General features: G+C 37.8%; 2 protein-coding genes across 6 annotated transcripts in view; one reads left to right on the forward strand and one right to left on the reverse strand.

Moving 5' to 3' along the window:
• Nucleotides 1-443: 443 nt before the first annotated feature.
• CNOT7 (CCR4-NOT transcription complex subunit 7) lies at nucleotides 444-18,094 on the reverse strand. Of its 4 annotated transcripts, none has more exons than XM_060653075.3 (7): nucleotides 17,928-18,092; nucleotides 16,172-16,386; nucleotides 14,126-14,319; nucleotides 9,174-9,335; nucleotides 6,156-6,300; nucleotides 3,737-3,847; nucleotides 444-2,169 (listed from the first exon to the last, which is right to left on the reverse strand). In XM_060653075.3, exons 2-7 carry the CDS (start codon nucleotides 16,286-16,288, stop codon nucleotides 2,041-2,043), a joined length of 858 nt encoding a protein of 285 aa, XP_060509058.1. In that variant the 5' UTR covers nucleotides 16,289-16,386; nucleotides 17,928-18,092; the 3' UTR covers nucleotides 444-2,040. The 4 variants fall into 4 exon arrangements, with proteins under 4 accessions (XP_060509058.1, XP_078301513.1, XP_060509061.1 ...); XM_078445387.2 differs by lacking the exon at nucleotides 17,928-18,092 and adding an exon at nucleotides 17,769-17,847; XM_078445388.2 differs by lacking the exon at nucleotides 444-2,169 and having other exon boundaries at nucleotides 2,747-3,847; nucleotides 17,928-18,094.
• Nucleotides 18,095-18,172: 78 nt separating this feature from the next.
• Nucleotides 18,173-27,358, forward strand: part of VPS37A (VPS37A subunit of ESCRT-I) — a 46,073-nt gene continuing 36,887 nt past the window's right edge. The window contains exon 1 of one of the 2 annotated variants that reach the window (XM_078445383.2): nucleotides 18,173-18,597. In XM_078445383.2, the coding sequence (XP_078301509.1) occupies nucleotides 18,473-18,597 (125 nt within the window). In that variant the 5' untranslated portion in view covers nucleotides 18,173-18,472. Of the gene's footprint in view, nucleotides 18,598-23,285; nucleotides 23,333-27,358 lie in introns of those variants that run through there. The other variant, XM_078445384.2, reaches the window with a different exon arrangement.

Below are 27,358 nucleotides of genomic sequence, written 5' to 3' on the forward strand. Positions count from 1 at the left end.
ATAAAATATCATTGCCTCTTAAGAGACAATAAACAAAATTGACACAGACTCTGAAATTCAGCAACTATGTGGCTATTCAAAAGGGAATCTTTGTAATTCCTATTTTTTTTAAAGAGGTGAAGATCAAAATAAGAGGAAACCAATCAGATTATCGGCTATATTGTGTCAGCTTTAAAAAGAAGCCACAGTAAATCATACCGAATGTACTCTTTCAGAATAAGAGTAAATGCATTCTTGGAAAGGAGATAAATACGAATTTTAACATCTAGTTGAGGTATTCGTAAAGAATAAGCCAACAGTGTTGCACTGCAGAAGGCTCAAGTAAGAGACTAATAATTAGCTATAGTTAAAGAAGTTACTGAGCTCTGTTCAGTTGCTCAAAAAAAAAAAAAAAAAAAAAAAAATCCCGCAAATATTTTTGAAAATCACCAGTCATCAACATATATAAGAAAACATTTCCGAAGCCTTTATTTACAAAAGCTTTAAAAACAAATAATACCCTCTGTTTTGCAAATAACGTTTTGTTTAAAAAGGACCACCCAGTTACAGCATTTTAATATCATGAATAAAGAATGTACAAAGGAAACAAACCAATGTGGCTAACATGTGGAGATTTGCTAGTATTACTGATTGAAATGTAGATAACACACATCGTAACTTGTAGTCTATCATTTCAGGGCAGAGTTAATGATTACCAAAATGTCTTCCTACACATGCTCTGGTCTGGTCACATATTCTGCATGGCTAAATATTTCACAGTCTCTCTTGTCAATATATATAAAATAGATTGCAAAGATATACACAAAAAAATAAACAAGCATTACACTCCTCAGGTCATTTTATTAGCTATATATAGCCATATATATACATACATACATACATACGTACATATATATATGTACGTATGTATGTATGTATGTATATATATGACTTTATATATAGAATATATTTTTGTATTTTGTTGTTGTGCACCAAATCTCTGCATTATTCATCTTTGTAACAACTATGAAAGCACAATTTTTTCTTCTTCTAATTTAATCTGGTACAAAATATACCTAAAGACTTGCTATCTTTGGACTTTAAAGAAACTGATTTGTGGAATCAACAAAGTAAGAGTGTCGTTAAGCATGGCTATACAATTTTTTAAAAATTAAAAACAGGGTAAACAGTGACAGAATAAAAAGAAGCAGATCAAAGGGAAGTGTGCTATCATAAAATAACTGCAGCTTCAATATCTTGGATACCAGTTTCCTGGCAGACACTAAATATCCAATCACAAGGGATTGTTCCTGAAGGGTGTAAAGCTGGTTTGAAAAATTCTTCGGTCAGAGCAGCCTACACATGCCAATGAGACACTGACAGACACTAGATGTGCTTGGAAGATGAAACACTACGTACAGAAACAGCAGTTACTAAGCTCCTCAGTAGTTTTTTTGTCTTTTTTTTTTTTTTTTTTTGTAGTCTTGCTGAATCAACCGTTTGCACAATGCGTGTGCTATTTCCATGGGTCAAAAACAAGTAAATACTGTATAAGATTGGCAGATGGTCATTTTTCCAGCTAAGAGCAAGAAAAGCCAAAATTTCTGATAAAACAGAGGATTTGAGTCAGAATCACTCTCTAAAGTGCAAAATTGATGGTCCACAATCTCAAAATAGCTAAAACTCCTGTAGAATGGAAGGGAGACATGAAACAGGGAAATAAATTACAGTCAGTGCTAGTTAATTTACGAAGGGGGAAAAACAAACCAAGCCCAAGCAGGTAAAGTTTATCAAAATACTCAATATGATGCAGCTTTCCCCACTCTCTGTCACACATGCCTGCTAACAAGTATATTAAGGCCAAATTTAACCTGAATGCTTTTCTAGTTATTAAGATCTGAGATAGGAATGGTCATACTAGTACTGGAAGGCAGAAAATAAAATGGGCTATGAAAGAAAAAAAAAAATAGTATCATCTATCGTTCAAGGGATTCAACCAGAGATAAAACCTATATCCAAGCTTGTGTGTAGCTCAAATAAAAATAAAAGGACTATTTCATGTCATGACTGCTTGTTGGCTTCCTCTTCATATGCATTCCCTGTGCCATTCTGTACATAGGATGAACCAGAACCAAGGCCATACAAATGACCACAATATTTGGCATCATCAATATGATCTTCAAAGAACATCTAAAAAGGAATTTTGGGGGGAAAAAAAAAAAAAGATAATTTTAACCAAAAGGTACCACTGGTAACTTATATTTCAGCAATGTAAGTACTGACTGTTCATTAACTAAAATGATAGCTCTTTCCTATGGTGCTCCTTTGAGGCCACACATTTCAAATTCAATGAGTAAGACTAATGTTCTCAAGAAGTACGGAGCTCAAAAGAAACCAAAGAAAAAGATTACAAAGACATGTATCAAATGTGTGTCTTTCCTATTAACATTTAGACCAATTTAATGAGAATTTGTCATCACGGGAAAACGGCAGGCATTTTTATTCCATTCAACAATTTAACAGTGAAAATGAATGAATATAGCCAATGATAGGAGAAAAAGTTTAGGCATCAGGCAAGTAGCCTTGTCTACATACAAGGCTGAGTTGGCTGAAAACAATCAAACCCTAAACATGTTTTGGACGGTAAAATCTGAACATTCACACTAGGTTACTATTCTTGAAGAAGCCAAGAAAAATAAAGATAACAAATTAGTAGCAGAGAATCCACCATTCACTGAACCATTAAGGTATTTCTAAAATGCGAAGCTGAAAATCCAAAAGGTTGTTTTAATTCCCTAATGTAGCACTGGGCAGAAGTACAAAACAAAGTATTTACTTGTCACGAATAGACATTCCAAATCACTTCCGAGTCAATACTTGGCAAACAACTATTACGCTATTATTAACACATTACTACAAAAGTTTTAAATTTCCAGATAGTTCTTAGTCAATTCTTTAGTGTCTAAGAAGATAGACTCAAAAGAATTCTACAGTTCTATTTTGCAAAAAGGAAAACTTTCTCTTCTTTGCATTTAATTTACAGTGAGGTATACCTGCGTAGATCACTTCATTACATAAGCTAGGAGTAGACTTGGGTTCATTCAATCCCACTCTTCCATACCTAGCTTTGGTCTGTCTGTTGCCACTTCTAGGGCTCTGCTCAATTACGCTTTTTGATTCTACAACTACTTCAGATTTACTCAACCACTTGAGAATTCAGAACCTCTTGTCAGACTCAGTCTACTAAAAGCACTATGTAAGCACTACCCTATAAATCCTCCAAGTGCTGAAAAAGGGCATAAGCAAATGGTGTTTTACTGGACAAGACAATGCTGGGGAAACCTAATGAACAGACTCCTGGACTCGGCAGAGCAGCACTGACGTGGTCTACAGAAAGAATGCTGGAGTTTGCCCACTAGTATTGTGTGTGAGACTCTGGACAAAAGTTACTAGCCTCTAGCTTCAGTTTTCTCATCTAAGAAATAGTATAGTTGGACCTACATGACTCCTAAAGTCGTTTAAATTGTTTCATTTTCCAGTCTATGAAGAACTCATCTGTTTTCATTTCATTCTGAACTACATTTCAAGAGGACTTATTTTTGAATACTTTCATTCAAGCGTGGTGGACACAACTTCCATGGTACCTCTAATTGTATCTTCATTTAATAACACTTATTGCCCAAAAACTTTTGCCATAAGATTTTTAATGTTCTCAACCTAACAACCAACTGAGAAAAAGGCACTGATGTCTTCATACTTCTCTCATTTTGAAAAAGGCCATTCCTGTGAGCAATGAATCAGATCCTGCTTGATGCTGTGGTCCTATCCGTTCCAGCTCTAACTGTTCAGCAACTTCCTGTAAACCACCCTAGAAGAAAGAAAACTTGTCTGTCAAAACAGAAACCGTACAATACCCAAATTCACACATTACATCACTTAGACACTGACCAAAATAGGAATGGACTTTAGCATGTAAAGATGGACCTCATGAAGATTAGAAAAAAGAGACTGTGAATTACAAATTATTCATTGAGTATGGGGGAAACTTCTGATTTAGTAGAAAATGAGATCCTAATTGGGAAAATTTATCTTCATCATATGCTTTAAGTCATGTGACAGGCAAGTAACTTTGCTGAAACTATGGGGGGAGAAGATCCTATACAAGGGAACAGGTATACTGGGGGACATTTATTAAGTACCTGCATGGTCAATCCATCCATCAATAGAAAACTGACCATCGGCAGCTCCTATCAAATTCTCTTAAGCTTCTTACCAGTCTCTAAATAGTTTCATCTAAATAATTTGTACAAAACAAAGCTGTTATAACTAGCCAAATCCTTAAAAATTCACTAAGTGCTTAATTACGGTTCTGTGAAAAAGAAGAGCATGCAGTTATATGTCCTTCGAAGGGTCTGCTAAATATCTGCTTATGATAATATTGCCAGGCTTAAAAAAGAAAGAGTGAAAAGAAGGAAGAGAAAAAAGAATAAAAGAGAAAAAGCACAGAGGAAGGAAGAGAGGGAAGCAGAATAATGGGGGGAGAGTAGGAGGAGAGTAATGAAAGAAAGATCGGGTCAGACAACAAAAGCAGCACAAATTCCTACTAACCCTCCTCTGTTTCACAGCGTGAAACAGTGCCGTGCACAGACGGGACTTGCTTCTGTGCTAAAAATAACATGAGGATTAGGTATCATTAGCAGCTGCTTAGAAGGGCAACAGAATAGGGTCATTCAGCAAGGCTGACCGTAGGTCAAAAAGCACCTTTGTCGTTAACCTAAATTTAATACAGCAGCTCACGTAGGGCATATTCAGAATTATCCGCTATGTGCAGAACTTTTCCAATATCGTACACACAGTGAGCAATAATTTCATTCTGTTCCTGAAAAGTGTCATTGTAGAGATACGTCAAATTTTAAAAAGCATTTCCAGAGCCAGATTAATGAACATTTAAAAAGCATTTCCAAAGCCAGATTAATGAACATGGCCATGAGGCCATGGATTCTCAGCAACTTTCGGGGGTGGACTGAGCTCCTACAGCAATAAGGCTATCCTGCTGCAACTTCACTAGAGTCACAGCTACAAGTCTCTTCAAACTGCACAGAATTCTGCTGCTCTTGGGTGCTACAAACATGAAGGAACCTTCCTTAAAAATGTCCCCAGTTATAGGCCATATTCTGTAAAAAAGGAAGCAAACTTTGGCCAAAAGGCTACTTTTCTTCTGATTTTGAGTTCACTTGTCAAAAGCAAAGTTTCCTTACTCAGCTCCTAACTTATTTCTTCCTGGCTAAAAGTAAAGCTCTGAAAGTTTTTACCATCTCCTCAGAGTGTAACTTTATTTGCACTTCTAAAAACCTGGTAAGAAAATGTGATCAGCCTTCACGTAGGTTCTACGAAGCCACCACTTTACCGAAATGTGCTTTTCAGTTGCAGCTTAAATACAAACACCCCTGAAAAAAAATAAAGCCCATTCCCAAAATAAAGTTCATTCCCAAACGGAAGGAACTTCTACTTCTACTTCTTAAAGAAATGCTCCTTTGGGAAGAAGTTATTCACAAGTAACAAATTATTACACACACGTTCAGCAGGGTCAGGATGTAAGCTACTGTCTAGGCAGGACCTACACATTTACTAGCACTTACCACTAACAACTTAACATCTTTTGGGCCAGGAAAAACAAACAACAAAAAAAGCGACCTTTTTAGCCACATAAAGTAATCCTAGGAACATGATCCTATGACTAGATGCAACAAAATAATTTCTCTCCAAGCTGAAGGGAAAACTCTGTCACATTTACAGGTGCATGTTGATGGCCACCTCAGATTTATCTGGCATGGATAGATTATGTGCACGTTGGGCAGTAAGAACTTGCATCTTTGTGCATGAGAACTCACTAGCCCTCACATTTTCATGTAGGTTAGGATTTTCAATCTGGCAATGATGAAAATCTGACTCTTGGTTTGAATTTTGTTGAAAACTTATTCTGCCCGTATACTGAAGCTCTGAAAAGGGATTTCTTATGAATTATTTATGCAACAAATAGAATCAAATGACAAGATAATGTAATTGCACTTCAAAACTTAAAATATGGCTAAAAACATCCCAGGCTAGGATCTCATTTATCAGTCACTCGGTCTAAATCGTGTGTGCGTTACCGGTAAAGCCACTTGAAACCTTACTTTGAGATTTTTGCAGCTCTTCATGAGGTACTTCACATCATATATGACAGGAAAAAATAATCGAAGGATCTCAAAGAAGTCAAGTTCTTCTTCAGGCAAGTTAGAGTTGGTCAGGATTTTGATTAAATAGCCAAAGTCATAACCACTACAAAAGGGTTAAATACAGAACAGAGGCACGTAAATACCAGAGATGAAGAAAAATAATTTTTTTCCCAATACAAATTTTAAGTGAGTCCCAACTGTAGTCAAAAAAGGAATCAACCAAAAAAATAAAAAAATGCACACAAGAATAGGTAATAGGAAAATACCATCATCTTACCAACAGTAATAAGAACATGTCACTTTCATTCAGAGATATCAATACACAGATCTATACTAGCATCCCGGGCCTGCAGTCACTAGATTACAATCTGATGACCTCTGAAAGGAGAATTCTTTTAGAAGGGTATCAAACCACCCATGGATGTCTCAAAAAAATTTAAGTAACTATGGAAGTGGAAAACAAAGATGAATGGAAACCTGGCTAAAAAGGTCAAAAGGTAGAACTGGCAAAAAGATTACAAATCTTCCCATATTTTACATAAAGAGGTCATACACTTAAAAATCCAAAGAGTAATTCCCTAATGAAATATCTTATTTCCTTAAGTGACTTCATCAATCATCCTCTTCCCTCAAAATTCTGTTCGTATCTCATTATGACTCCTCAAGATAAAATAAGGGAAATGCTGCAGATGGAAGAAGTAAAAGTAGTAAACACTGAGAACTGTTATCCAAAGAATAAAATACCAACTCCCACATTTTCAATCAAGATCTCCTATCTCAACTGTTTAACTTTTTCCACAGCTTTGTATCTCCCTACATTCCTGTGCCACAATTACACACCCTTTTTGGCCTGTCTACCTTTTCTTCAAGGACCTCTTATAGGATGCCTTCCCTGAAGAGACTAGCTCCCCGTGATTTCTTATACAGATTGTTTTCTTGTACTACCCTTTAAAATACATGTATTATGCTTTCCACTAGTCTGGTAGGAATCACATTTTAAAATATATCTTTAAAAAATCTTTTATTTCACATATTTGGAACTCAGTAAATATTTGATGAGAGATGCTATTAACATATCTTGTGGGGGGATACAAACAAAATTTCTATTTAATGTTCAGAATTATTTCTAATTTTAAAAGAAGGAAGTTTTACCATTGAAGACCACTAATGAATACCGACAGCAGAAACCTTTACATTTCTGGTAGTTGGCAAGGAGGTAACTGCTATCTAACTAAATATAAGTCAATACAGCGTTTACTGCTAGTAAAAGATTATATTAAAATTTGGAATTTATAAATTTCTTAAACTAGTCTTTATCTCCTAGAAATAGGCTAGAATGTGAAGAAAACAGTTAATGACATTTAGAATAAAATCTTGACAAATACCAGAGTCTAATTTAGACTCCACACTCTAAGAAGACATGAACCCTTTCTGGTTTTGTTCATTTCAATATGCCTACTGCCTAACGCACAGTATTTTCTCAGAGTACTTTTTGAATCAAAGAATAGATCATATACAGCAAAAGGACATGACGATGCTTTCTAGTCATGACCATAAAAGTAAAAAAAAAAAAAAAAAAGAACTGAAAAAACATTCCTCAAATTAACAAAGACTTGGGTCTGGTCTCCCGAGGTAGAGGCTCAAATGGAGAAGAGAGAACAGGTGAGAAATGGCATGTTCAATACCCCCAACTCAAAAATTACTGCTTAGTACTATAGCAGAGTTTACAATATGAATACTCCTTCACCAAAGTCATTCCACACAAACCAGAGCTAGAAATTCTAAAGCACACAGGAGACTCTGACTTTTTAAAAATATGTGTGAAATGAACCCAATGTAAGAATATTAATGTCTGTATAATACAATCCTTTTTAAAGACCTAGCTAAAGTCAAAGAAAATCATTCCCAAGGCCACTTTTACTCCCTGGCTTCCAGTTTAATTTAGTTCACCTAGATAGGAAAACTCTTTGTCTTATCTGGAAGTCTGTCTGTACAAAATGAACTAATTCCCTTCCTAGAAATTCTCTTCAACGATCCAGTTTTATAATAACAAAGAATTAAAAATGACCATTTATTGAGAATTTACTGTGTGCAAAGCTTTTTACCAGATGCTCAAAATATGTTATTATTGATCATTAAAACAAGATATTTATCTAGGTGATGTCTTACTGATCACTCTATTTGAAAAAAAAATTAAAATCCACCACACCCACCCACCCCTAGCACTCTCTTCGCTTTTTTCTTCATAGCACTTATTAACATCTAACAAACCACAATATAAATTTCTTCATTTTAAAAAATTGCCAACTCCCATCAGAATATAAACTTCATGAAGATGAGGATTTTGGTCTGTTTTATTCACAGCTTAATTCCTAGAATTTTACATCACTGTGCTTGGCACTGGTCTGGTAAGCATTAAATATCTTTTTAACAAGTGGTTTTGTTCTTTAATTTTTTTAATGTTTATTTGCTTCTGAGGAGAGAGACAGCACGTGAGCAGGGGAAGGGGCAGGGAGAGAGAGGGAGATACAGAATCCGAAGCCGTCAGCACAGAGCCCGATGTGGGGCTCGAACCCACAAGCCATGAGATGACCTGAGCCGAAATCGGATGCTCAACCAACTGAGCCACCCAGGCGCCCCAGGAATGGTTTCATTCTAAGGCTCAGAAATGTTAAATAACTCTTGGTAACACTGATTCCAAATGGCACTGCTGGATTTAAACCAAGATCTACTTTTCCAGCCTTACTCTTCCCACTATGCCATACCGTCGCTCTCATAGGCAAAAACGAATCACGTATCTTTACATTAAACCTTAAGGAGACTGACATTAGCTTCTTAAAAGAGGAGACTGCTATGTGGCAGCCAATTCCTTGTGGTATTAAGCCTGAAACTGCTGAAACAGTGACCCACACCAGGTGTGAAGCAGCTAGGAAATAAACGCAAGCACAAATGCCATTTTCAGTGCAATCTTTTTACCTATGAAATGATAACCATTTGACCCCTTCGCAGAGGACCACTCCCGATGTCATAAGAAGTTCCGCGAAGTACTGGGTCTCAATTCCTTCCTCCTCATGTTTCTTAAACTGGATGCCAGATGTTGTTAGTAGCTCTATAGAGTCCTGGGCATACATATCCTCCCTGGCAGGAGAAAAAGAAAGACAACCTTCAAAAGTGCCATTCTTCAAACAAACTGGTTTTCTCCCACTTACATCCAACAGCTATGGGGCCAGAAAGAACAAAACAGAAGATTGGCTTGGGTCCAATTATTCCAGTGCTTCACAGATATGAAGGAAAATACAATTTAAATGTGAAGATTATTATTTTAGAAAAGTATTCAGTAAAGCCTCATTCAGAAACAGTCCAAGGGGGAGATTTTAATCTTCACTACAGCTCAATTTCACTAGCCTTTCACAAGTTAAATAAATTTAACTGAGTTTGAAAAAAAAGGTCTTCTACTCACCAGGGGCTACCACTCAAAGTAAAAGACATGTTCTTTTCAGGGGCTTTCAGTCTCAGCAGCCTTTTTTATTGCTGCCAGATGGAGCTGTAGCCACAGGGGTGACAGCCTGTATCCATCTCCCATGCTCCCAGCAGCACCAGAAAGGAGACCAAGAGGAAAATACCTGATGTGGCTAAGTTAAAACTACATTCCAACGGCAAGAAAAAGGAGATCCCTTCCCTCACTAATGATGAGCCGTTCAAACGGCTCCAACAACCAGTAAAAGATTTAAAATGAAAGGCTTTGCTGTAACAGCAATAATTTCTTCTAACAATCTTAATCCTAGAAAATTACCTTCCAAAAATCAAGCCAGGAAATCTAAACATAAACCAATCCTTCAAGATTTTACTTAAGCCAAGAAGAAATCTCTAATTTCTAAGTACGAACACATACGTATCCAAAATGTTAAAGGATCAAAACAAAGGTACGGGTTTTGGAAAATACATGAAAAGTATCTTGTGCAATAAATTTTTATTTATTTTTTAGTTGCAAGAATACTGGTTTCTATCACTTTATTAAAAGCTTTAAGAAAACTAATTAACCCCCCCCCCCCAAAAAAAAAACACACAAAACATTACACTTAGGTGAAAAGTATTCTTATGGTCTATTCTGTAGAAATCAGTTTGCTTCTAAATGTCTTTGAAAAATAACACAACAAAATGTGTACAGATGACAGATGGTAACTACACTTATTGTGGTGACAGAATTGTCAAATCACTACATTATGCACCTGCAATCAGTATATCATTGTATGTGAACTATACCTTAATATAAACATTTTTAAAAAATAGCAAAAGTAGTCACTGAAACATTTAAAAAAGAGGGGAACCGCAATCATCTCTTTATGTCAAAATTTCTATCTGAATAAATCTACCACAAAGTTTTTTCATTAAACAGCAGATATTATTGGCCTTATTACACTAAAAATGTGTACCTTGTGGAGCCTTGGTGGCTCCCTCAGTTACGAATCCAACTCTTGGTTTCAGCTCAAGTCACGATCTCATGGTTCATGGGACTGAGCCCTAAGTCGGGCTCTGTGCTGACAGCACGGAGCCTGCTTGGGATCCTCTCTCTCTGCCCCTCCCTGCACTCGCATGTGTGCTCTCAGAATAAGTAAATAAAAAATAATCCTAAAAAATAAATATACGTACTCTAAACAACTAACATCCCACTCATCAACCTCTGACGCTTGCAAGGAGAGGCATGCTTTAGCAAATTATAATCAACCAAAATCATCTCTTTTTTTCTGTATAATTCACATAACTCAGATTAAGTTAATGTAGTGTCATTTAATTTCTTTGGATAAGTATTTTAAAATCTGGAACCTATTTTATGTTTTATAATGCCCAACTCATTAGAGAGAAAGCTGGAAGTTCCATACAGGTAGACTAATAAATCTCTAAATAGGATGAAGAAAATTTCTTGTTGGTAAGGGAAGCTTCATAATTGCTACAACTCAATTCTCCAAATCAACAGACTGTCCCTTTCCCACAGTATCCATTTCAAGTTTTGAAATCATTCCCCACCCTCAAAAATCCCAGTAAGCGTAGAAAAATATTAAAATATGCAAATCTCAAGAAAGTAGTTAAAATACAGTCTAGTCAAAACTGTAAGAACTGCTGCAGGTGCAGGGTTGGCTTCCTGATTACAGCAATCTGTTCAGAACAACAATGAACAGTAATGTCATTTCTCCTAACACTGTCAAAGTTTAAGGTGGCAAAATAGCCAGTTTTAATAACTGAACAGGAATGAAAAGTCATGTACCAATCTCTAAAAAAGGTTTTCCCAAAAAGCAGATACAAGGCTACTCATCTCAAATAATATCCTAAAAACAGAAACTAGCTTAACTAGGTATGTTAAATTCAATAAATATGTATCTTTTCACCATTTTTTCAAAGCAGGCTCCATGCTCAACGTGGGGCTTGAACTCATGACTCCGAGATCAAGAGGCACATCCTCTACTGACTGAGCAAACCAGGTGCCCCTACTTTTTTGACATACCTACAAGTATAAACTTAACCTACTACACAAATTCACAATTTTAAACACAGCAGATTAAAGATTCAATTTGGAAATGCCTTCCAACCTCAATCATTCCTGGTTCAACATGTATTTTACATTTTAAAACATGCATACTTTAATATTTAAGCTTACACTAAAACCAGCAAAGGCAAACTAGAATACAGACTGTCACAAGTACACAGAGGGTTACTAGACTTAATATTTAAGTTTAGTAACCAAGAACACATAATACGCTCTAAAAATCTGCAAAGGCTACCTGAAAGACACTAGGAAGAGCCTGCATGTCCACACCTGACAACTGCTCTTTCGCCTTCAAATGCCTGTGCACTACCTGTCAAACAAAATCAAAACCACCCTGTTTGATTCTGCTGTCCTGTCTACTTACGGTGGTCTCTATTTGTCCTTTTCACTGCCACTTTCCTTAAATGAATTATCACCTTCCTTTCTGTTGCCACTGAACCCACAATCTCCTGTAACCTCTCCTACACTATTAAAATGATTCTCTCAAATACCAAGAATTACCATAACCATCAAATTGATGACTTTTTAGAAATTCGTTCCCATCTGCTTTGAGAGAGCTTTTCTTCTGCACAGCTCGTCAGTATCTCATTTCATTTGTCATTCTACGTATCAACTCCAAATTCAGTTTGGAGAGAATTCCCATACACTGATCACTCTCTAACAATTCTGACTCTCAGACTTTGGCAGGTGGAGAGCAGACAGCCAAGTTACAGGAACGCTAAGTTATAAAGACCCCGAGCAACTTTCCTCAACACTATATCCCTGATGCCTAGCACAGCTGACACATCTAGGCACTCAATAAAAAAGTCAATTTTCATCTTTCTTTAAAATATCCAAGATTCTATTCATGGTACTCTATCTCCACATTAGGTAGTCCCAGGTTTACCTTCCAATTAATCGGTTCTACTTAAATAACATGATTCACTATATTCTTCTCCTTCAACTTCTCAGACATTAACATTAGTATAAATGGAATAAATTAGTATAAATTTAATAACAAGCAGCCCTCTCTGTATAAGAAAAAAAGTCCTTCAAAGATTGCAATAAGGCAGTTGTTATTATGACAAAGATGTTTCTAAAAAAGGAAAATGTCAATTTTACCAAAATTAAGACAGGGAAGGGTTACTTCCTACTCATGTATTTGCATCACAACAATAACTTAATTAAAAAACAATGTCCTAATGATCAGCTTGGGGAAAAAGTAACATGGAACAAATGAAATGGCTAAGAACTAATTTTAAAAACAGTTATCTTTTGTAGTACTTGTAAAAGATTATTACCAGTTTGAATAGACAGGAGTACTTTTTACCCTTGAGAAGGTTCTGGCATACATTATGAAATCCAACAAAGTAAAACAAAGAGTGAGGCTAAACATTATGTAATTAGAAGTCATAGTATACCACTGACCCTACTCTCTAAAATCACCAGCCCTGCTTTTTAGATCTGATATGCTAACTATCAGATTATTGTACAGACAACGGGAGGTTCTTAAACTGGCACTACCATCAAATGTCCCACAGCTTCTTTTACTATTTTTTAAACCAGATATAAGATCATATTACACAAGTACAAGCTGTCAAACAGAAGGATATACTAGAGTATCGTAACTTAGTAAGAACATATTAAACATTTCCCCACCTCACACTAAGTTTGTAAACAATCTGCCCTCACCCAACACCACTCTAAACTTCCCTAAGCTATCAAGACTACTCTTACAAATGATACAGAAGTACTACAAGTAAGGAAACTGGGTTTTAACCTAAGTCTTGAGTCAGAATTCAGATTCTAGATTCAGAATACTGCAGATTCTGAACTGTTTCTGAAAGAAATACCAAGTTCAAGGATACCTTTCTCTCTCCAATAGGTAAGCTACAAGAGGTTTTTTTGGGCTGATCTGGGACTATATTATATAACACCGCTTTCACCGGAAAATGCACCCAAGTTTCCAAGAAATGTCTTACTACTTTTAACATGTAATCAATTCATAAACTGGAGTTTGACTGTAATAAAAATCTCTTCACAGGGATAACCACTACAACAAAGATATACATTTCAAACTGCGCACAAAGTTTAAAAGTAAAACTAATGCAACGTTATTTTTTCTATCAAGAAGTATGTTCAATACCCAAGGTTTTCCAAATTTCAAAAAAAGTGGTAGTCATACTTTTCAAATAACATCTCTATAATTCAAAGTATTTGAATATTAAGTCTCCTGTATCCTAATTTTTTTGTCCCATAAGAAATCTAATCTTTTGAATTTTAAGCTTTAAATATTTATAGGATAACTGAGCCAAATTCAGTTAGCATTTCATTCACCATACATGAGGGAAATCAGTTTCTACAATTAAGCTAAAAAACGTTTGGGTTATATTTATTTCCCACTTACGTCAAATTAAATTTAAAATTAAACTGCCAAGTTGAAGTTCCTGGAGGGTATTCTCCTTGCTCATTCATAAATGTCAGTCCTAGCTGAATTATCTTTAACAAGTCTACATTACATCGCAATAGTTGGTACTGATAGTCAGCATTGCTCCTGAATTCTCCAATAGGTCTTGCAACCACACCTGGAAACTCGGTATCCTGTAAAATAGTTTTAAGATTCATTATTTACTAAATGGTCAAAACCACAATCCACAGATTGTTAGAATAAATCATTTTTGGTACAAGTCAAAGAATCCCATTCTAGAGAATATTCTATACGTTCATATTCAATTACAAATTACCTTTTAACTATGAAAATTGTTACTTTTTAAAACCATAAAACTCTACAAATTTAATGGCTTTTTTTAATATTAAATATCACATCCATAAAAAATTACTACGTATAAGATATGAATGCTAAACGCAACCCAGTACTCTATTCCCAAGGAAAAGGGAAAAATCATACATTCATATTTTTCAAGGAGTATGTGAAACTATGCCCGCAGAATGGTAGCATTAAAATCAATGAAGAACTGGTTAATAAAAATGGAAAATTCATCACACTCTCCAATTGTTTCTCTCAGACAAGGTCTGTCTAAACACCAAAACCCTGTCACTTCTTGGGCTAAGACAGTACTCCCGTCTTTATACTCTAGGGAAAGCATGTCATCAAAAACTGCATGATAGCCACTTATTCTTGTAGAATGTTATCATGTCTTTATTTTGTGGGACTTAAAAAAAAAAAAACCCATTTCTAATTATGGGTAAATACACCTTTATTAAATAGGTTATGTGTTCACTCAAATATTTGTTTTTTTTACCAGTCAACCTGCCCCTACACACACAAACGCATTTATTTATTTGCATTAAAAATATTGAGAAGAGGATACTATCATACATCACTTTAGTTTTAAAACTCAAACTGAAAACCTAAGAAAAAATCTGAATATCAAGTCCCTAAGAAACAATAAAGAAATTAAAACCTCTCTAAATTTAGTCCAACTCAACAACCACTTTACTGGACGCTATGTGTTATGCTGTGTGTGTTGTGAGGATGACTAAGAGAATAACCCATTGTTCACAGAACTTACAATCTAGAAAACAGTACAATAACATATGGACAAGATACAGTAGTAAAGCAGCAAAACTAACTGAATAGACGATCTAGGTAGATTGAATAATAAATGCAAAAGCAGAGATGCTTAACAGCACAGTGTGTTCATGCAACTCCAATGATGATTCAAACAACAAGAACGAGAAAAAACCACAGGTCAATAATATTTCACTGGGAGATATTTTTTTTTTTTTTTTTTTTTTTTTTTTTTCAGAAAGACATGCAGGAGCTCCCAAGCTTTTGAGTGCGGTGCTCATCTGGTATTATCAGTTAGCCTTAGTGTTGCTAGGAGCTGAACTGGCACTCACAGCTAGGTTCTACTGTTCTGCTGAATATAAACAGTTTCACACTTTAACACCAGGCAAGACCACTCTAATCATGACTGAACACAGACAAAAACATAAACATTGTCCAAACCACAAAACTGATCAAACATTCTTCTACCTTGGCTAATATAAGTAACCGCTGCTTCTTTATAGCTTTAGTCTCACTCTAGTCTTCTCTCATTCTAGTTTGGCCTTATTAAGATACCCTGTCACAAAATTATCCCAGCTTCCCAACAGCATCCAATTCAGAGCAAGGCCCTGCTTCCTTAATCCTTAAAGCCACCTGACACAAGCCCAAATCCTATAAGTCTTTTCTAACACTCTTACTCAAATGTCCCATGGTTCCAGTGGTATGCATTTTCCCTCACTGCAATGAGTAATAAACCCAATTTGTCCCATTGCAGATGTGTTCCAGGTGATCTGTGGCTGGACGAAATGGACAAAATTTCTTTTTATAATTAAATTAAGCCCTAAAAAAAAAAAAATCAACCAGATGGGTTGAATTCAAGACTTTTCAAAACCCTCTTCCCCTCTTATAAGAAACATTTTAAGGATTTGATCATAGGCCTACCATAGCAACATAATTGTATTTTCGGATAACTTGACGAATTTTCTTCATCTCTTCATCCAGGTTGCAAGCCCAAACTTCACAAATTCTTTGGCTATGATCTACAGTTGCTGCTGGCATAGTGAGGGCACAAGAAGTCTAGATGCCAAGCATCAAAATGTTATACTTGATTGAAGATTTGTTTGTTTCATAAAATACTGTATCCTTTATTTTTGTACCTGTCAAAATAAAAACCAAAATAAAAACCAGCAATATCAGAAATCTGAATCACAGACTAATTGAGTTGATACAAATCTAAAAGATTATTTATTCGAAGTCTTTGACTCATATGTAAATCAGTTTGGGAAGTGACTTGTCTAAAAGCACATAACTAATCGGTAAGGAAAAAAGGACCACAACATAGGTTTTCTGGTTCTAATATCAATGTTAAGTAAAAACAGTATTTTTTTATGTCTACATACTAGTCATTTTTAAAAACTTTCCATTAATTGAAGACTGCTTTGAATTCAACTCACTCCCTGGATAAAACTTTATAAAGACATCCATTTCCAGATAAAAAATGAAAAGCTAAATACTGATACACATGTGACAAGATCAGATGTCACTAGGAAAACTGTAGTGTTTGCTTTTACTAATAGAACATTCAAAATCTGATTTGATTACAAAATCTACTTTACTGGCATTTATTCAAGTCAGATTGGAAGGGACTTTTTAGTAAACCAACAACAACGAAAACAAACAAAATCTATCTGAAAAATAACTAACAGCCACAGAAACTATTTGAATGTCCATAACTGCAGGAAGGAAAAAGAGAGGGACCAATAGAGAATATGCATTTCAAATTGTTTCTAATTTCCTAAAACCACAGCATTTTTTTCCCCTGGTTACCAAACACACATCTCACGTTTTTGGTCCATAAACACAGTATCACAGTACATAATGATAGAGTACAGACCAACATTTTGATTTGGGGACAGGAAAATTACAAATGCTCCTTAATTTTTTCACAGTAGTTTGAAAAATCCTAACAAACAAGGGTAAGAAAGGGAATTATGATCGCCCCCTCCCACCCCCGCCAACACTTCAGTCACAAATGTAACCTGGACTGCTGCAAGAACAGAAACTAAAGATCCAGGGAACCCCCCCGCTCCTATATTACCCTCCCCCTCCGCTAAACACACACACCCACCCAGCCAGCCACACACACACACACACACACACACTTCAGCAAGACCCTGTGGCTTAACAATGCTTTCTCCACCTCTCTCTCTCTACAACAATTCCAGAAGCCCCGAGGAGGCACCAGAGGCCTTCTCATTACTGGATAGAATCTCCGTACTGCAGCCTCCCAAAGAAACGAGAGAACAGCACAGAGGCATTCAAGTCATAGATAACTCTCTTCCCTGGCAGAGGGCCAGTGTGAAGGTGCTTGATAACCATTTACTGGAGCCAGACTGACTCCAGAGAACTGTTGCGAGAAGAAATACGAGGAGCTGAGGATCTAGGCCACCGCCCTCCACTCCCAATTTCCATCCAACAGCGTCGAAGCCCCAGGTACAAAGCCTTTACGTCATCACCCCGCGCCACCCCCTTGACATACCCTCAGTCCGTTACCCTGCCCCCTTCCACCCGCCGCCTAGCTCTTTCCTTCGCCTGCCGCGTTCCAGCTGGCGCCATCTCTCACCCTCTCCGGTTCATCGTTCCCGCCCCCTCTCGATTTCCCCAATCCGCCCCTCCCCCCGGCAGACGCAAGATCTACTTGTGTCGCTGAGCTCGCGCTCCTCCTCCTCCTCCTCGCCATAGAGACAGCAACCAGCGGCGGTGGCGGTGGCGGTAGCGGCGGCAGCAGCGGGTGCCCCATAGACACCTCGCGCCCAGCAAGGGGGAAAGGGGAGCCGGGGCTGCGTCGCTCCGTGCTGCGCCGTCGCTTCTCGCACGTCTTGGCGGGGGCGCTAGGTGATGACGCGCCACGCAAAGAGGGCGGAGCACGCTGGTGACGGAAGCAGGGGTGGTGGAGCACCGAGCGGTCGGGCTGCCGGGCTGATTGGTTTGGGTGTCTGGACCGTGAAGGTAGCGCTGCTTGTCCCGGGCGGCTACTTTCCTCTAGCTGCCCACAGTCATAGTGGTTCGTCCAGGACGCAAGGACCCCTCAGCTGGCTTGCTTAGGAGAAGACGCGGCCGCCCGGTACTTGGGACTCGGGCGTCTCGGACTGCTCCTCCTGCCGCTGGGGAACCGCCGGGTTGAGCAGCTGGGAGAAGCAGGCCAGAGCCGTCTAGGGCCTCGGGCCCGGGGACCCGTGGAGGATGAGCTGGCTCTTTCCCCTGACCAAGAGCGCTTCCTCCTCCGCAGCCGGGTCCCCCGGTGGCCTCACCAGCCTCCAGCAGCAGAAGCAGCGCCTCATAGAGTCCCTCCGGAATTCACACTCCAGGTGACTGGTCGCTGCCTCGCCGACCGGAGGAGAAAGTAGGGCGGGAGGGTGGGCTGGTCCTCGCCACACTCACAGCTCCTCAGGCCTACTGCCCGCCAGCTGCCTCCTTTTGACCTATTCCCCTTTGTCCTGAGTCACCCCCTTGCTCTCCTATCCCTGACCCATCTTCAGGATTTCCTTCTGGACCCTTTCTTGCTCTCTCTTGCCTCACCACGGCTCAGCCCTTCCAATTCCGACTTACTCATCCCTCCTGACACATCACTGCTGGCTGTAATCTGTCTTATGTTCTGTATCCAGTATCCCTTTCTTTGCTTCCTCACTAGCCTTTCCCCTTGCCCATCTGATTGCCACGTTGGCAGAATTGTCAAAGTACTCTACTTGGCTAAAAAGAAGAGTAATCTCCAGGTTTCACAGAGTGTAAAAGTTTTTGGAGGGAAAAAAAAAAAAAGTAACAAAAGGAAAGAGAAACCAAAGGTTTTAGTGAGTTCTTTTCGGCTGGGAATGACAAACTCGATCGTCCTAAGTCGTTAAGATTTACCCTCTTCCCACAGCCTCCCCCAATTTGACAAACTTCCAGTCTCCATCTGTCACTTTATTATTCTTGCTCCCACACTCAGGAATTGCCTTCTATTCATGTTAATTTGTTGTCTTCTTATGAGTTTGTCATTTCAGCATGGTCAGGTTAGAAATATATTGCAATTCAAATTATTTCAGAGGTTTTTTACTGTAAACTTCAGCCTTTTGCAAATGTTTGTGACCTCTAATGGCTTACAAAATTTGGAACTGCCTCTTTATATGAATTGTGCAAGTTTCGTTACTGAACAATGTCACAACATGTCTTTTAATGTAAAGATGCCAACATCAGTCAAACCCAAGTCTTCTTTAAATGGACTTTTCATGCATTTAAAAAATATATGAGGCCATAAAATTAATTCCTGTTGAATGAGCTCTTAAGGGCCATTTTTTTCTGTCACTTTAATAATTTTTCCCAAGCAAGGAAGTTACAGTGTAGAGTAGTTTTAAATTAAATATGTTGTTAAAAGAAAAATTCACAGCAAAATTAGTATGGCTAAATTAAGGGCTATTGCTGATTGAACTTCAGATGTTTCTCAGTTCTTTGTCTCAATTGTTCTCTTGTTGAGAACTTTCAAAAGGTGAAAATATATGGTATTGAACAGAAGAGAGTGTCATGCCATTTGTTTGAGTGGTGGCTTTGTCATAGAGTTCTTAAAAATCGGTCTTAATTTTTTTTTCAAATCAGCCTTATTTTCGTGTTCTGTCTTAACCTGTAAGAGCTGCTGTTACAAGATATGCTTATAAAATAAGTTGACTCATTTTGAAGGAACATAACTAAAGCTTGTCTTCTTAGTATCACATTGGAAGACTGTCTATATACTGAACCAGTACTACTGTTGCTAAAATAGTAGAACCACACCTTGGAATTAATTACTTTAAAGTCTTTAATAGATACCGTTGAATATTCTCACTGCTGGCAAATTTTTATTCTTTGAGGTTGGCGTTGACTTTTTAAAATACTCTAAAGCCTCTCGCTGCTAAGGGCAGTAAATAAGGGAAGTAACTGATCTGAAGTTTCTTGTGGGTTTTTTTGGTCTCCCAAATAAGGTGACATTCTAAAATAAGATTTGCTAATCTAAGGAGTTCTGGAATTGGCTTAAGCTTTTAAGTTCTTTTATAAAAATACTTGTAGTTTCGTTTTATTGAAATATTTCACATTTATAAACTATACTTGGATAATTCTGGGGACGATTAGGTCACGTATTTCCAGTTTTCAGAGAATAGTACAGTGCCAGAAAAAAGTGTCATCCATCTGTTCTTGTTAAATCTGCCATTTGAACTCATGACATACATTTTAAAGCTAGTTGGTGAAAATGATCTGTCTATGCAGTATATGACAATATGTCGCTTCAGTAGCCAAATTCAATACTACAACTTATAAAGATTTTTGTCCAGTAAGACACTGTGATTGGGTAATCTGAAGGTGCCCTCTGCAAAAGTTGAAAGAGTATTTCAGATGATATTTTAATGAGTAACACAAAAACTTCCTACATTACGAATATCAATATCTCGTTGCATGCGAGATTAGGCCCACTTCCCTAATGTTTCGTACTCTATCCCTTCTTCAGATGTAAGGTCAGCAGCTCTTTCCTAGCAAGGAAAGTATCCAGCTTCTGCCCTCCTCAGTAACCCCGTTCTTTCTTACACCTTCCAACTCTTACCTTCTTTTTTAACTCCTTATAATTAAAAAAATTCCATTTCAGGAAATAGTCTGTTTGATTCCCTTCCTTAAATGAATGTAAACTCCTTTTTTAGGTACTTTAGGAAATTTTTACCTCATCTTTCTCAGGCCTCTCCTAAAGTTTAGCTGCATTTTATGTGTATTTCCTCATGTTAATCTTACTGGTAAGTCAGGGCAAATGGGAAACTGTCATAGATGACAAACAAAAGTTTTAACCAAAGCATAATAACATTTGTCTGGTATGAAAATGGAAACTGGAAGTTATGTAGGCTAGGCTCGAGTAATAGATTCCACCTTCTGAATAACAGTGATCACAGTATTCATTTTACCACTAACATTCCTATCTTTGTGGGCAGGAGTAGAATTAATTCTGTTGTTTCTTCTACTTCCTAAAGCAGCACACTCCGAAGGAAACTTTTGGTTTCCCACCCTAATCCACCCCCCTCTGCTTACTGAAAGAACAACAGTTTTAATCTGCTTTCCCAGTCTGCAGGATCACATACTTAAGGGAGGCTGTGCTCTTTCAACTCCAGGAGGCAAATAATGACTGTTTAAGCCAATCATTTACCCTGCAAGTTATTGTGGAAGCAGGACTCTTGACCTAATCTCGCTCCATGGGAGTTGGAGAAGTCGGCTGGGGAGCTGCTCAAAACATTTTCTGAGTAATAGAGATGTCTTAAAAGGAAATTCTTCTCTTCATGGGACATTTGGAACTGCTTGGATCACGAAAGGCAGGTTAACTACTGAATGTGGTAGAGTAGAAAGATGGGATGTTCATGATAATAATACTGTGATGCTGAATTAACCAATTTTGGAACGTGTGATGACTCTGGACTTACTCTTCTTCAGGATTAATTACCCCTTACTGTTTAAGCCCCTTTCAACCTGGGTTTTCAATTACAGGACTTGAAATTGAAACTATCCCAAGTGATACTCTCTAATCCCAATATTTAAAGATGCTTCAAGAGTGAAGCTGTTAATTATTTCCCTGCATTGTACTACAATCAGAACATACTGAAAACTGATGGTCTTAACAGTTAACTATTCTAACTATCCTGGTTTCTCCTCTCTTAACAATATTTAAGTTAATTAGCTATTTTCTTTCTTTAGCTCTAAAACAATAATTTGGAGGGGTGTTGGAAATGGTAATTAACTATGTAATTTCAAAGTTATACAAATAGTAATCTTTCTTTATTACCTTTTAGTTAGGGATATCAGGTCTCTCAAGTAAAAGACTTGTGCATTCATTTAATAATAACATGGTAATTCTGGTGCTATTTTTGTTTTATATTAAATAAGAAAATCTAATTGGGAGTTATTACGTTTGTCAGAATTGCTTTTTTTCTTTTTCCCTATATTATGATGAATAGTCTTAATGAAAGAGGCTCTGAACCAGCAGTTAGGAGTCACTGATAGATCATTAACAGCATTGCAACACTGGATGCTCGTGTAACCTTAATAGGCCTTAGGGACCCCTGAAGTAAGAGGATTAACTGCCTGATCTCTTACTGCCCTGCCCAGCTGTGAAAGTCTGTGTTGGTTCCTCAGGTTCCTGGATACGACCACTGTCTTAGAGATAAAAGACAAAATGAATTTGAGCAACATAAATGGAAGTACGCAAAAGTCATTGACATTGGAAAAAGCAGCCTGACTCAGGTGCATGAAAGCTTTGTCATCAAACTGACCTGGATTCCAGTTTGGCTCTAACACACAATGGCAATGTGACCTTTTGGCCAGTTACTCAACTTCTCTGAGCCTCCAGTTCCCATCTGTAAAATCACGAATTGTGATTCCTGTCATGAATGAAAGAGTGTTAATATTTCAGTGTTTTATATGAACATTTATTAGAGTACCTGGTACAATGTGAGCCTACGGCGAATTACATTCCTGCTTTCTACCGCATAGAATCAGTATGCATGGAACCTTTGCTTCTTAGCCTGTATGCGTCTTGCCAGCTTATTGTTTGTGAATCCTTCACAAGCCCACCTATAACTCATTTGCCTCTGTCAGGAATACTTCTGACTTGCCATTCAGTAAGCAAGTCCGTTTTGGATAGTTTCCTCACAAATGAAATGTACCTGTTTTGAAGGATTTTAGATAGATCACATGTAAGGAAACTAGTAGGTACTGTGTAAATGACAATGATTTTATTTTTGTTTCTTAAAAATGATGGTGCCAATCTACATAGTCTTTGAAAATTATTTTGAAATTTTCTTTGGCTGCCAATCCCTGGATACCATTATTCTGATTGCCCAAACCTTTAGCCTTATAACTTCCTTGGAGAGTCTCCCACTGTATAGTTTTCTACCCTATAACTGTTAAATTTAACCCCTTGCTCACAGTTAATAAGACTTTCTCCTCTAACCTCATAGGTGTCTGAGTAAACCTAAATTCCATAATTTTTTTCTATGGATTTAAGTGTTGGCTCAGAAGGACTCCTACATGAACTTGGTAACACAACAAATCTATAATGAAAGGGTATGTGTATGTGTTTTTAATCTGTTTCAATATTACGTATTTTTTAAAATATGGGTCCATTGCTGGCATGTATAATTTGAGATTTTTTTATTCAAATACCCAAATTTTCAACTTTCAAAAAAAAAATAAGACATTATTTATACAGCACTTTTAGACTCATGACAAAATTGAGTAGCAGATTTAGAGATTTGCTATATAACCCCTTCCCCCTCCAACTTTTCTTTTAAAATAAAGAGATCTGGAAGATCTGACAATAGTTCTTCCATATAGCAACATTTGCTTTGACCTGGGGAGTAGGTGCCTCCTTCCCTGGGCTTTCCTGTCTCCATTTCCCGGGTTACAGTTACTCCCTATTGTACTACAAGCGATGGTACTTTATCTTTTGTAAGTACTTGAGATTAAAACTTCTTATGGAAGAAAATCACCTTAATAACTTGTTACAATAAAAAATCCTGCAAGAATTTGCTATGCCTTAGCCTATGGAAGCTGCAGAGGTCTATAAAATGTGAACTCTGTGACTCCATAAAGAAACATTGAGCTCTTACAATGAACTTTAAAGTGATGTATGGCAAATAGTCCCATAATTAAATGAATCTTAATTTGATATATTATCTGACATAGTCCATTTATAACCAGTGATTAAAAATTACAGTTGCAGAGCATATGACATAATGCATCATAATACTATTTAAGAAAATTTTTCCTGAGTGGATCGTAACAGCTCAAGTACTCCCTCTAGTTAATTTTCCCCTTAGTAGCATCAGTCCATACCTGTTTTAAAAAATTAAGCATACGGTTTTTTCCCTATTGCTAGTTAAATCCAGCCACATCCACTCTTCCGTTTCTCCCCCTGAACTCCTTCCAAGCTGTCTGCTGTCTGCTCCCTAAGTCAAAAACCTGGTTATCCATCACTCAGTCCATCCCTACTACACTGGGTTCTAACTACTTTTCTGATTTCAGTTTTAATTTTTTTCTTCTACATGGCCACAAGAATAACCTTTCTAAAATTCAAATTTGACCGTATATTCCTTTCAGTAGTTTCCTGATTCTTGCCCAGAAAAGCCCAACCTCCTTAGCTTAATGCCTAGTTTTCACAGAAGATGGTGATGTGACTGATGGAAAATGTCAACAGATTGTTAAAAAACAAAATTCAACTGAGTTAAATTTGAAGATCTATTTGGCTTTATTTAATTCATGAATTGGGTACTATCCTATCTAGCAAGTAAGTAGAGGGGAGCTCCAAGGAGTTGTACAAAATGGAAGGTTTTTATACGAAGGAGAGTGGGGCAAGTAAGTTAGTAGCAAAAGGAAAGGACTGTTTCAGGTAAGGTCACCTTCCCTTAGGTGGAAGGGCAAGGAGTTTTATTAGGTAGATTACTTTAACAATCATTCCCTTTTTGATCAAATTCTCAGCTTAACCAGGAGTTGTGGTCAAAATTTAAGGCATTAGTGCCTCTCTCAGCTGTGGCTCTGAAGTTCAAGAAGTTTTTGTTGTTCCTTCTTGTGACATCCACAGGTCTTGGCTTTTTTGCTTAACACCTTGATACTGTAACCTGAAACTGAACTCACCTCTTGGGTGTCGTAAAAAGATAGAACCACCTGAAAGAGTGGAAAAGGAAGAATTTTATTTGCAACAAATAAGGAAAACACTGGAGATATTTCCCAAAGCAGTGTCTGTCTGAACAACAAAATTAAGAAAGTTTTAAGCTAAGGGTGCGTGCGTATTGGTGGAGGAGCCTATCAAAGGAGAGTTCAGTACAGAATTGGCAAAAGTCACCCTAAGTTGACAGAGGCCAAGTTGATTGAACTTACGAGGACCAGCAAGGGTCAGCATCATTAATTCTCTGGCTCCAAGTTAGTCTGCTGTCCCAGTGCTCAACGCGGAGGTAAAACACTGCAAAAAAGGGGCACCTGGGTGGCTCAGTCAGTTAAGCGGTCGACTCTTGATTGCAGATCAGGTAACGATCTTACAGTTCATGAGATCAAGCCCCAAAGAGCCTGCTTGGGATTCTCTCTCTCTCTCCCTCCCCTTGTCCCCCCCCCCCATTCTCTCTCTCTCTCTCTCTCTCTCTAAGTAAATAAATAAGCTTTAAATCCTGCAAAAAAAAAAAAAAAAACAAAAACAAAAACGAAGAAGACTCAAGAAAGAATGTGCCTTCAGTCAACTTTTTTTTGTACTTTTAAACCAACACTGGGAGGTTGATTTATTGTCTCTGATCTGGTTAAGCTATTTCCTCCCTGGTAGAGAATGTTGCTTTTTGCATTCGCTTTTCTTTCCTTAAAATCCTTAACTACTGAGGTTTTTTGCATTCCTTTGCAATCCAAGTGCCTTCTAGGAAGTTCTGCAAGAAGTGCTCCTTGGGCAAGTAGAGCTTGTTCATGGTGTACAGGTCACGAAAAGAGGTGGGGGCCTAAAATGACTTTTCTTTTGTCTCCAAAGCTATGTCTCATCTTTGTTTTTCCAGGGATTCCTGTTTGCCTAGAGTGTTAACAGGGCACAGGGTCTTTCTCTTCACTTCTCCAAGGTTCCATTCTCAAGGAGATCATCTACTTGGTACTTAGCAACCGCAAACATGCATTTAAAGCTTTTGAGAAGATACAGTTCACCAGAGATTTTTATAATAACTGTAAACAGGATAATTCCCAGTGTTTGGATTACACTTTGAAGCCATGTTCCCCAAAACCCAAACCAATCAAAGAAAGGCCATGTTGGGGGCACCTAGGTGGCTCAGTAGGTTAAGCTTCTGATTTCAGCTCAGGTTGTGACCTCACGATTCATGGGTTTGAGCCCCACATTGGACTTTGTGCTGACAGCTCAGAGCCTGGAGCCTGTTAAGGATTCTGTGTCTCCCTCTCTGCCCCTCCCCAGCTTGCTCACGAGCATGCTTTTTCTCTTTCTCTCTCTCTCTCTCTCTCTCTCTCTCTCTCAAAAAATAAGTAAACAAAACAAAAACAAATAATAATAAGAAAGAAAGAAAGACCCTGTTGAAGGAATCTCCCTTTTTAGGACAAGTGGTTTGCTCAGTGATTTTATATAATTTTCAGCTTTCCCAGAAGTACTAATCCACATACAGCAGGTGAAGTTGGCCACAGCAGATAACCTCCATACTCAGCTAAAAGATAATCATGGGATATCCTATTGTTAAGAACTTTGGGGGTGGGGGAGGAAGAACTTTGGCTGGAGAATGCAAGGATTTTTACTGGACAGCTATTGCTTTAGCAGTGGATTCTGCAATTTCAGGAATTAGGAAGCTCCTGATCATAATCTCATTTACGTTTATCCCTAGCCAGGGTGGTAGGGACCTGCCAAAAGGAGTGAACATTGAATCATGAAAGCCTCCTGGTAGGTCCTTTCTAACTCAACAGTGTAAATTCAGGGGAGTCAACCAATGAAATGTATTATTTTGATTGTGAAAAGTTAGGGGCACAGTTACATTTTCTCCTAGCCTGAAATAAAAGTTTGCTATAAATTTCAGAGGTTTACCCCCATTAGTAGTGACCAGGCACATACAGATGAGGGTGTTATCTTTGCAGGCAAATGCCAGAATAAAGGAAATGAAAAGGAGAAAGGGTTTCATGGTTTCATGTTTAAAGTATGTAAGTTTTGGTATGTTGCCTTGGGCAGAAGCAGTCTCCCTCAGTGTCAGCTGCTTTCTTGTTAATTTGATTCTGAGGTCTCCAGCATCTTTTAGTTTTGGAGCATTGGTCAGGAGCATTTAGTAAGGATCCTTCCAACAAGGCTTAAGTGCTACCTTCCTCTGATGTTGTTTTCGGAATACTCAGTCACCATGCTTTTAGGATAGGATCCATTGAATTGGGATCTGGAAAAGATTTTTTAACGTGTTAATGATAGGTTGAGCGTAAGACATTCGAGGTTTACAGTAGTCGGTTATACTAACATGAGACAAGGGATCAACAGAATGTTGTATACCAGTAGGCATTGGTCTACCAGTGACTGTCTCATGTGGAGTGAGTTTGTTTTCCAGATGGGGTACTGTGAATAGTCCCCAGGATCAAAGGCAGTAC

The sequence above is a fragment of the Panthera onca genome, chromosome B1 (genome assembly GCF_046562875.1).
Source record: "Panthera onca isolate mPanOnc1 chromosome B1, mPanOnc1 haplotype 2, whole genome shotgun sequence".
Taxonomy (NCBI): domain Eukaryota; kingdom Metazoa; phylum Chordata; class Mammalia; order Carnivora; family Felidae; genus Panthera; species Panthera onca.

What these genes read in the sequence shown, in the direction of transcription:
- CNOT7 (XM_060653075.3), bottom strand. Translation starts at nt 16,288, where the DNA reads ATGCCAGCAGCAACTGTAGATCATAGCCAAAGAATTTGTGAAGTTTGG. An exon ending in AGAGCTGCAAAAATCTCAAA is followed by an intron (nt 3,848 to 6,155) that starts GTAAGGTTTCAA and finishes TCTTTCTTCTAG; the next exon opens with GGTGGTTTACAGGAAGTTGC. An exon ending in CCTTTTTCAAAATGAGAGAA is followed by an intron (nt 2,170 to 3,736) that starts GTATGAAGACAT and finishes ATTCCTTTTTAG; the next exon opens with ATGTTCTTTGAAGATCATAT.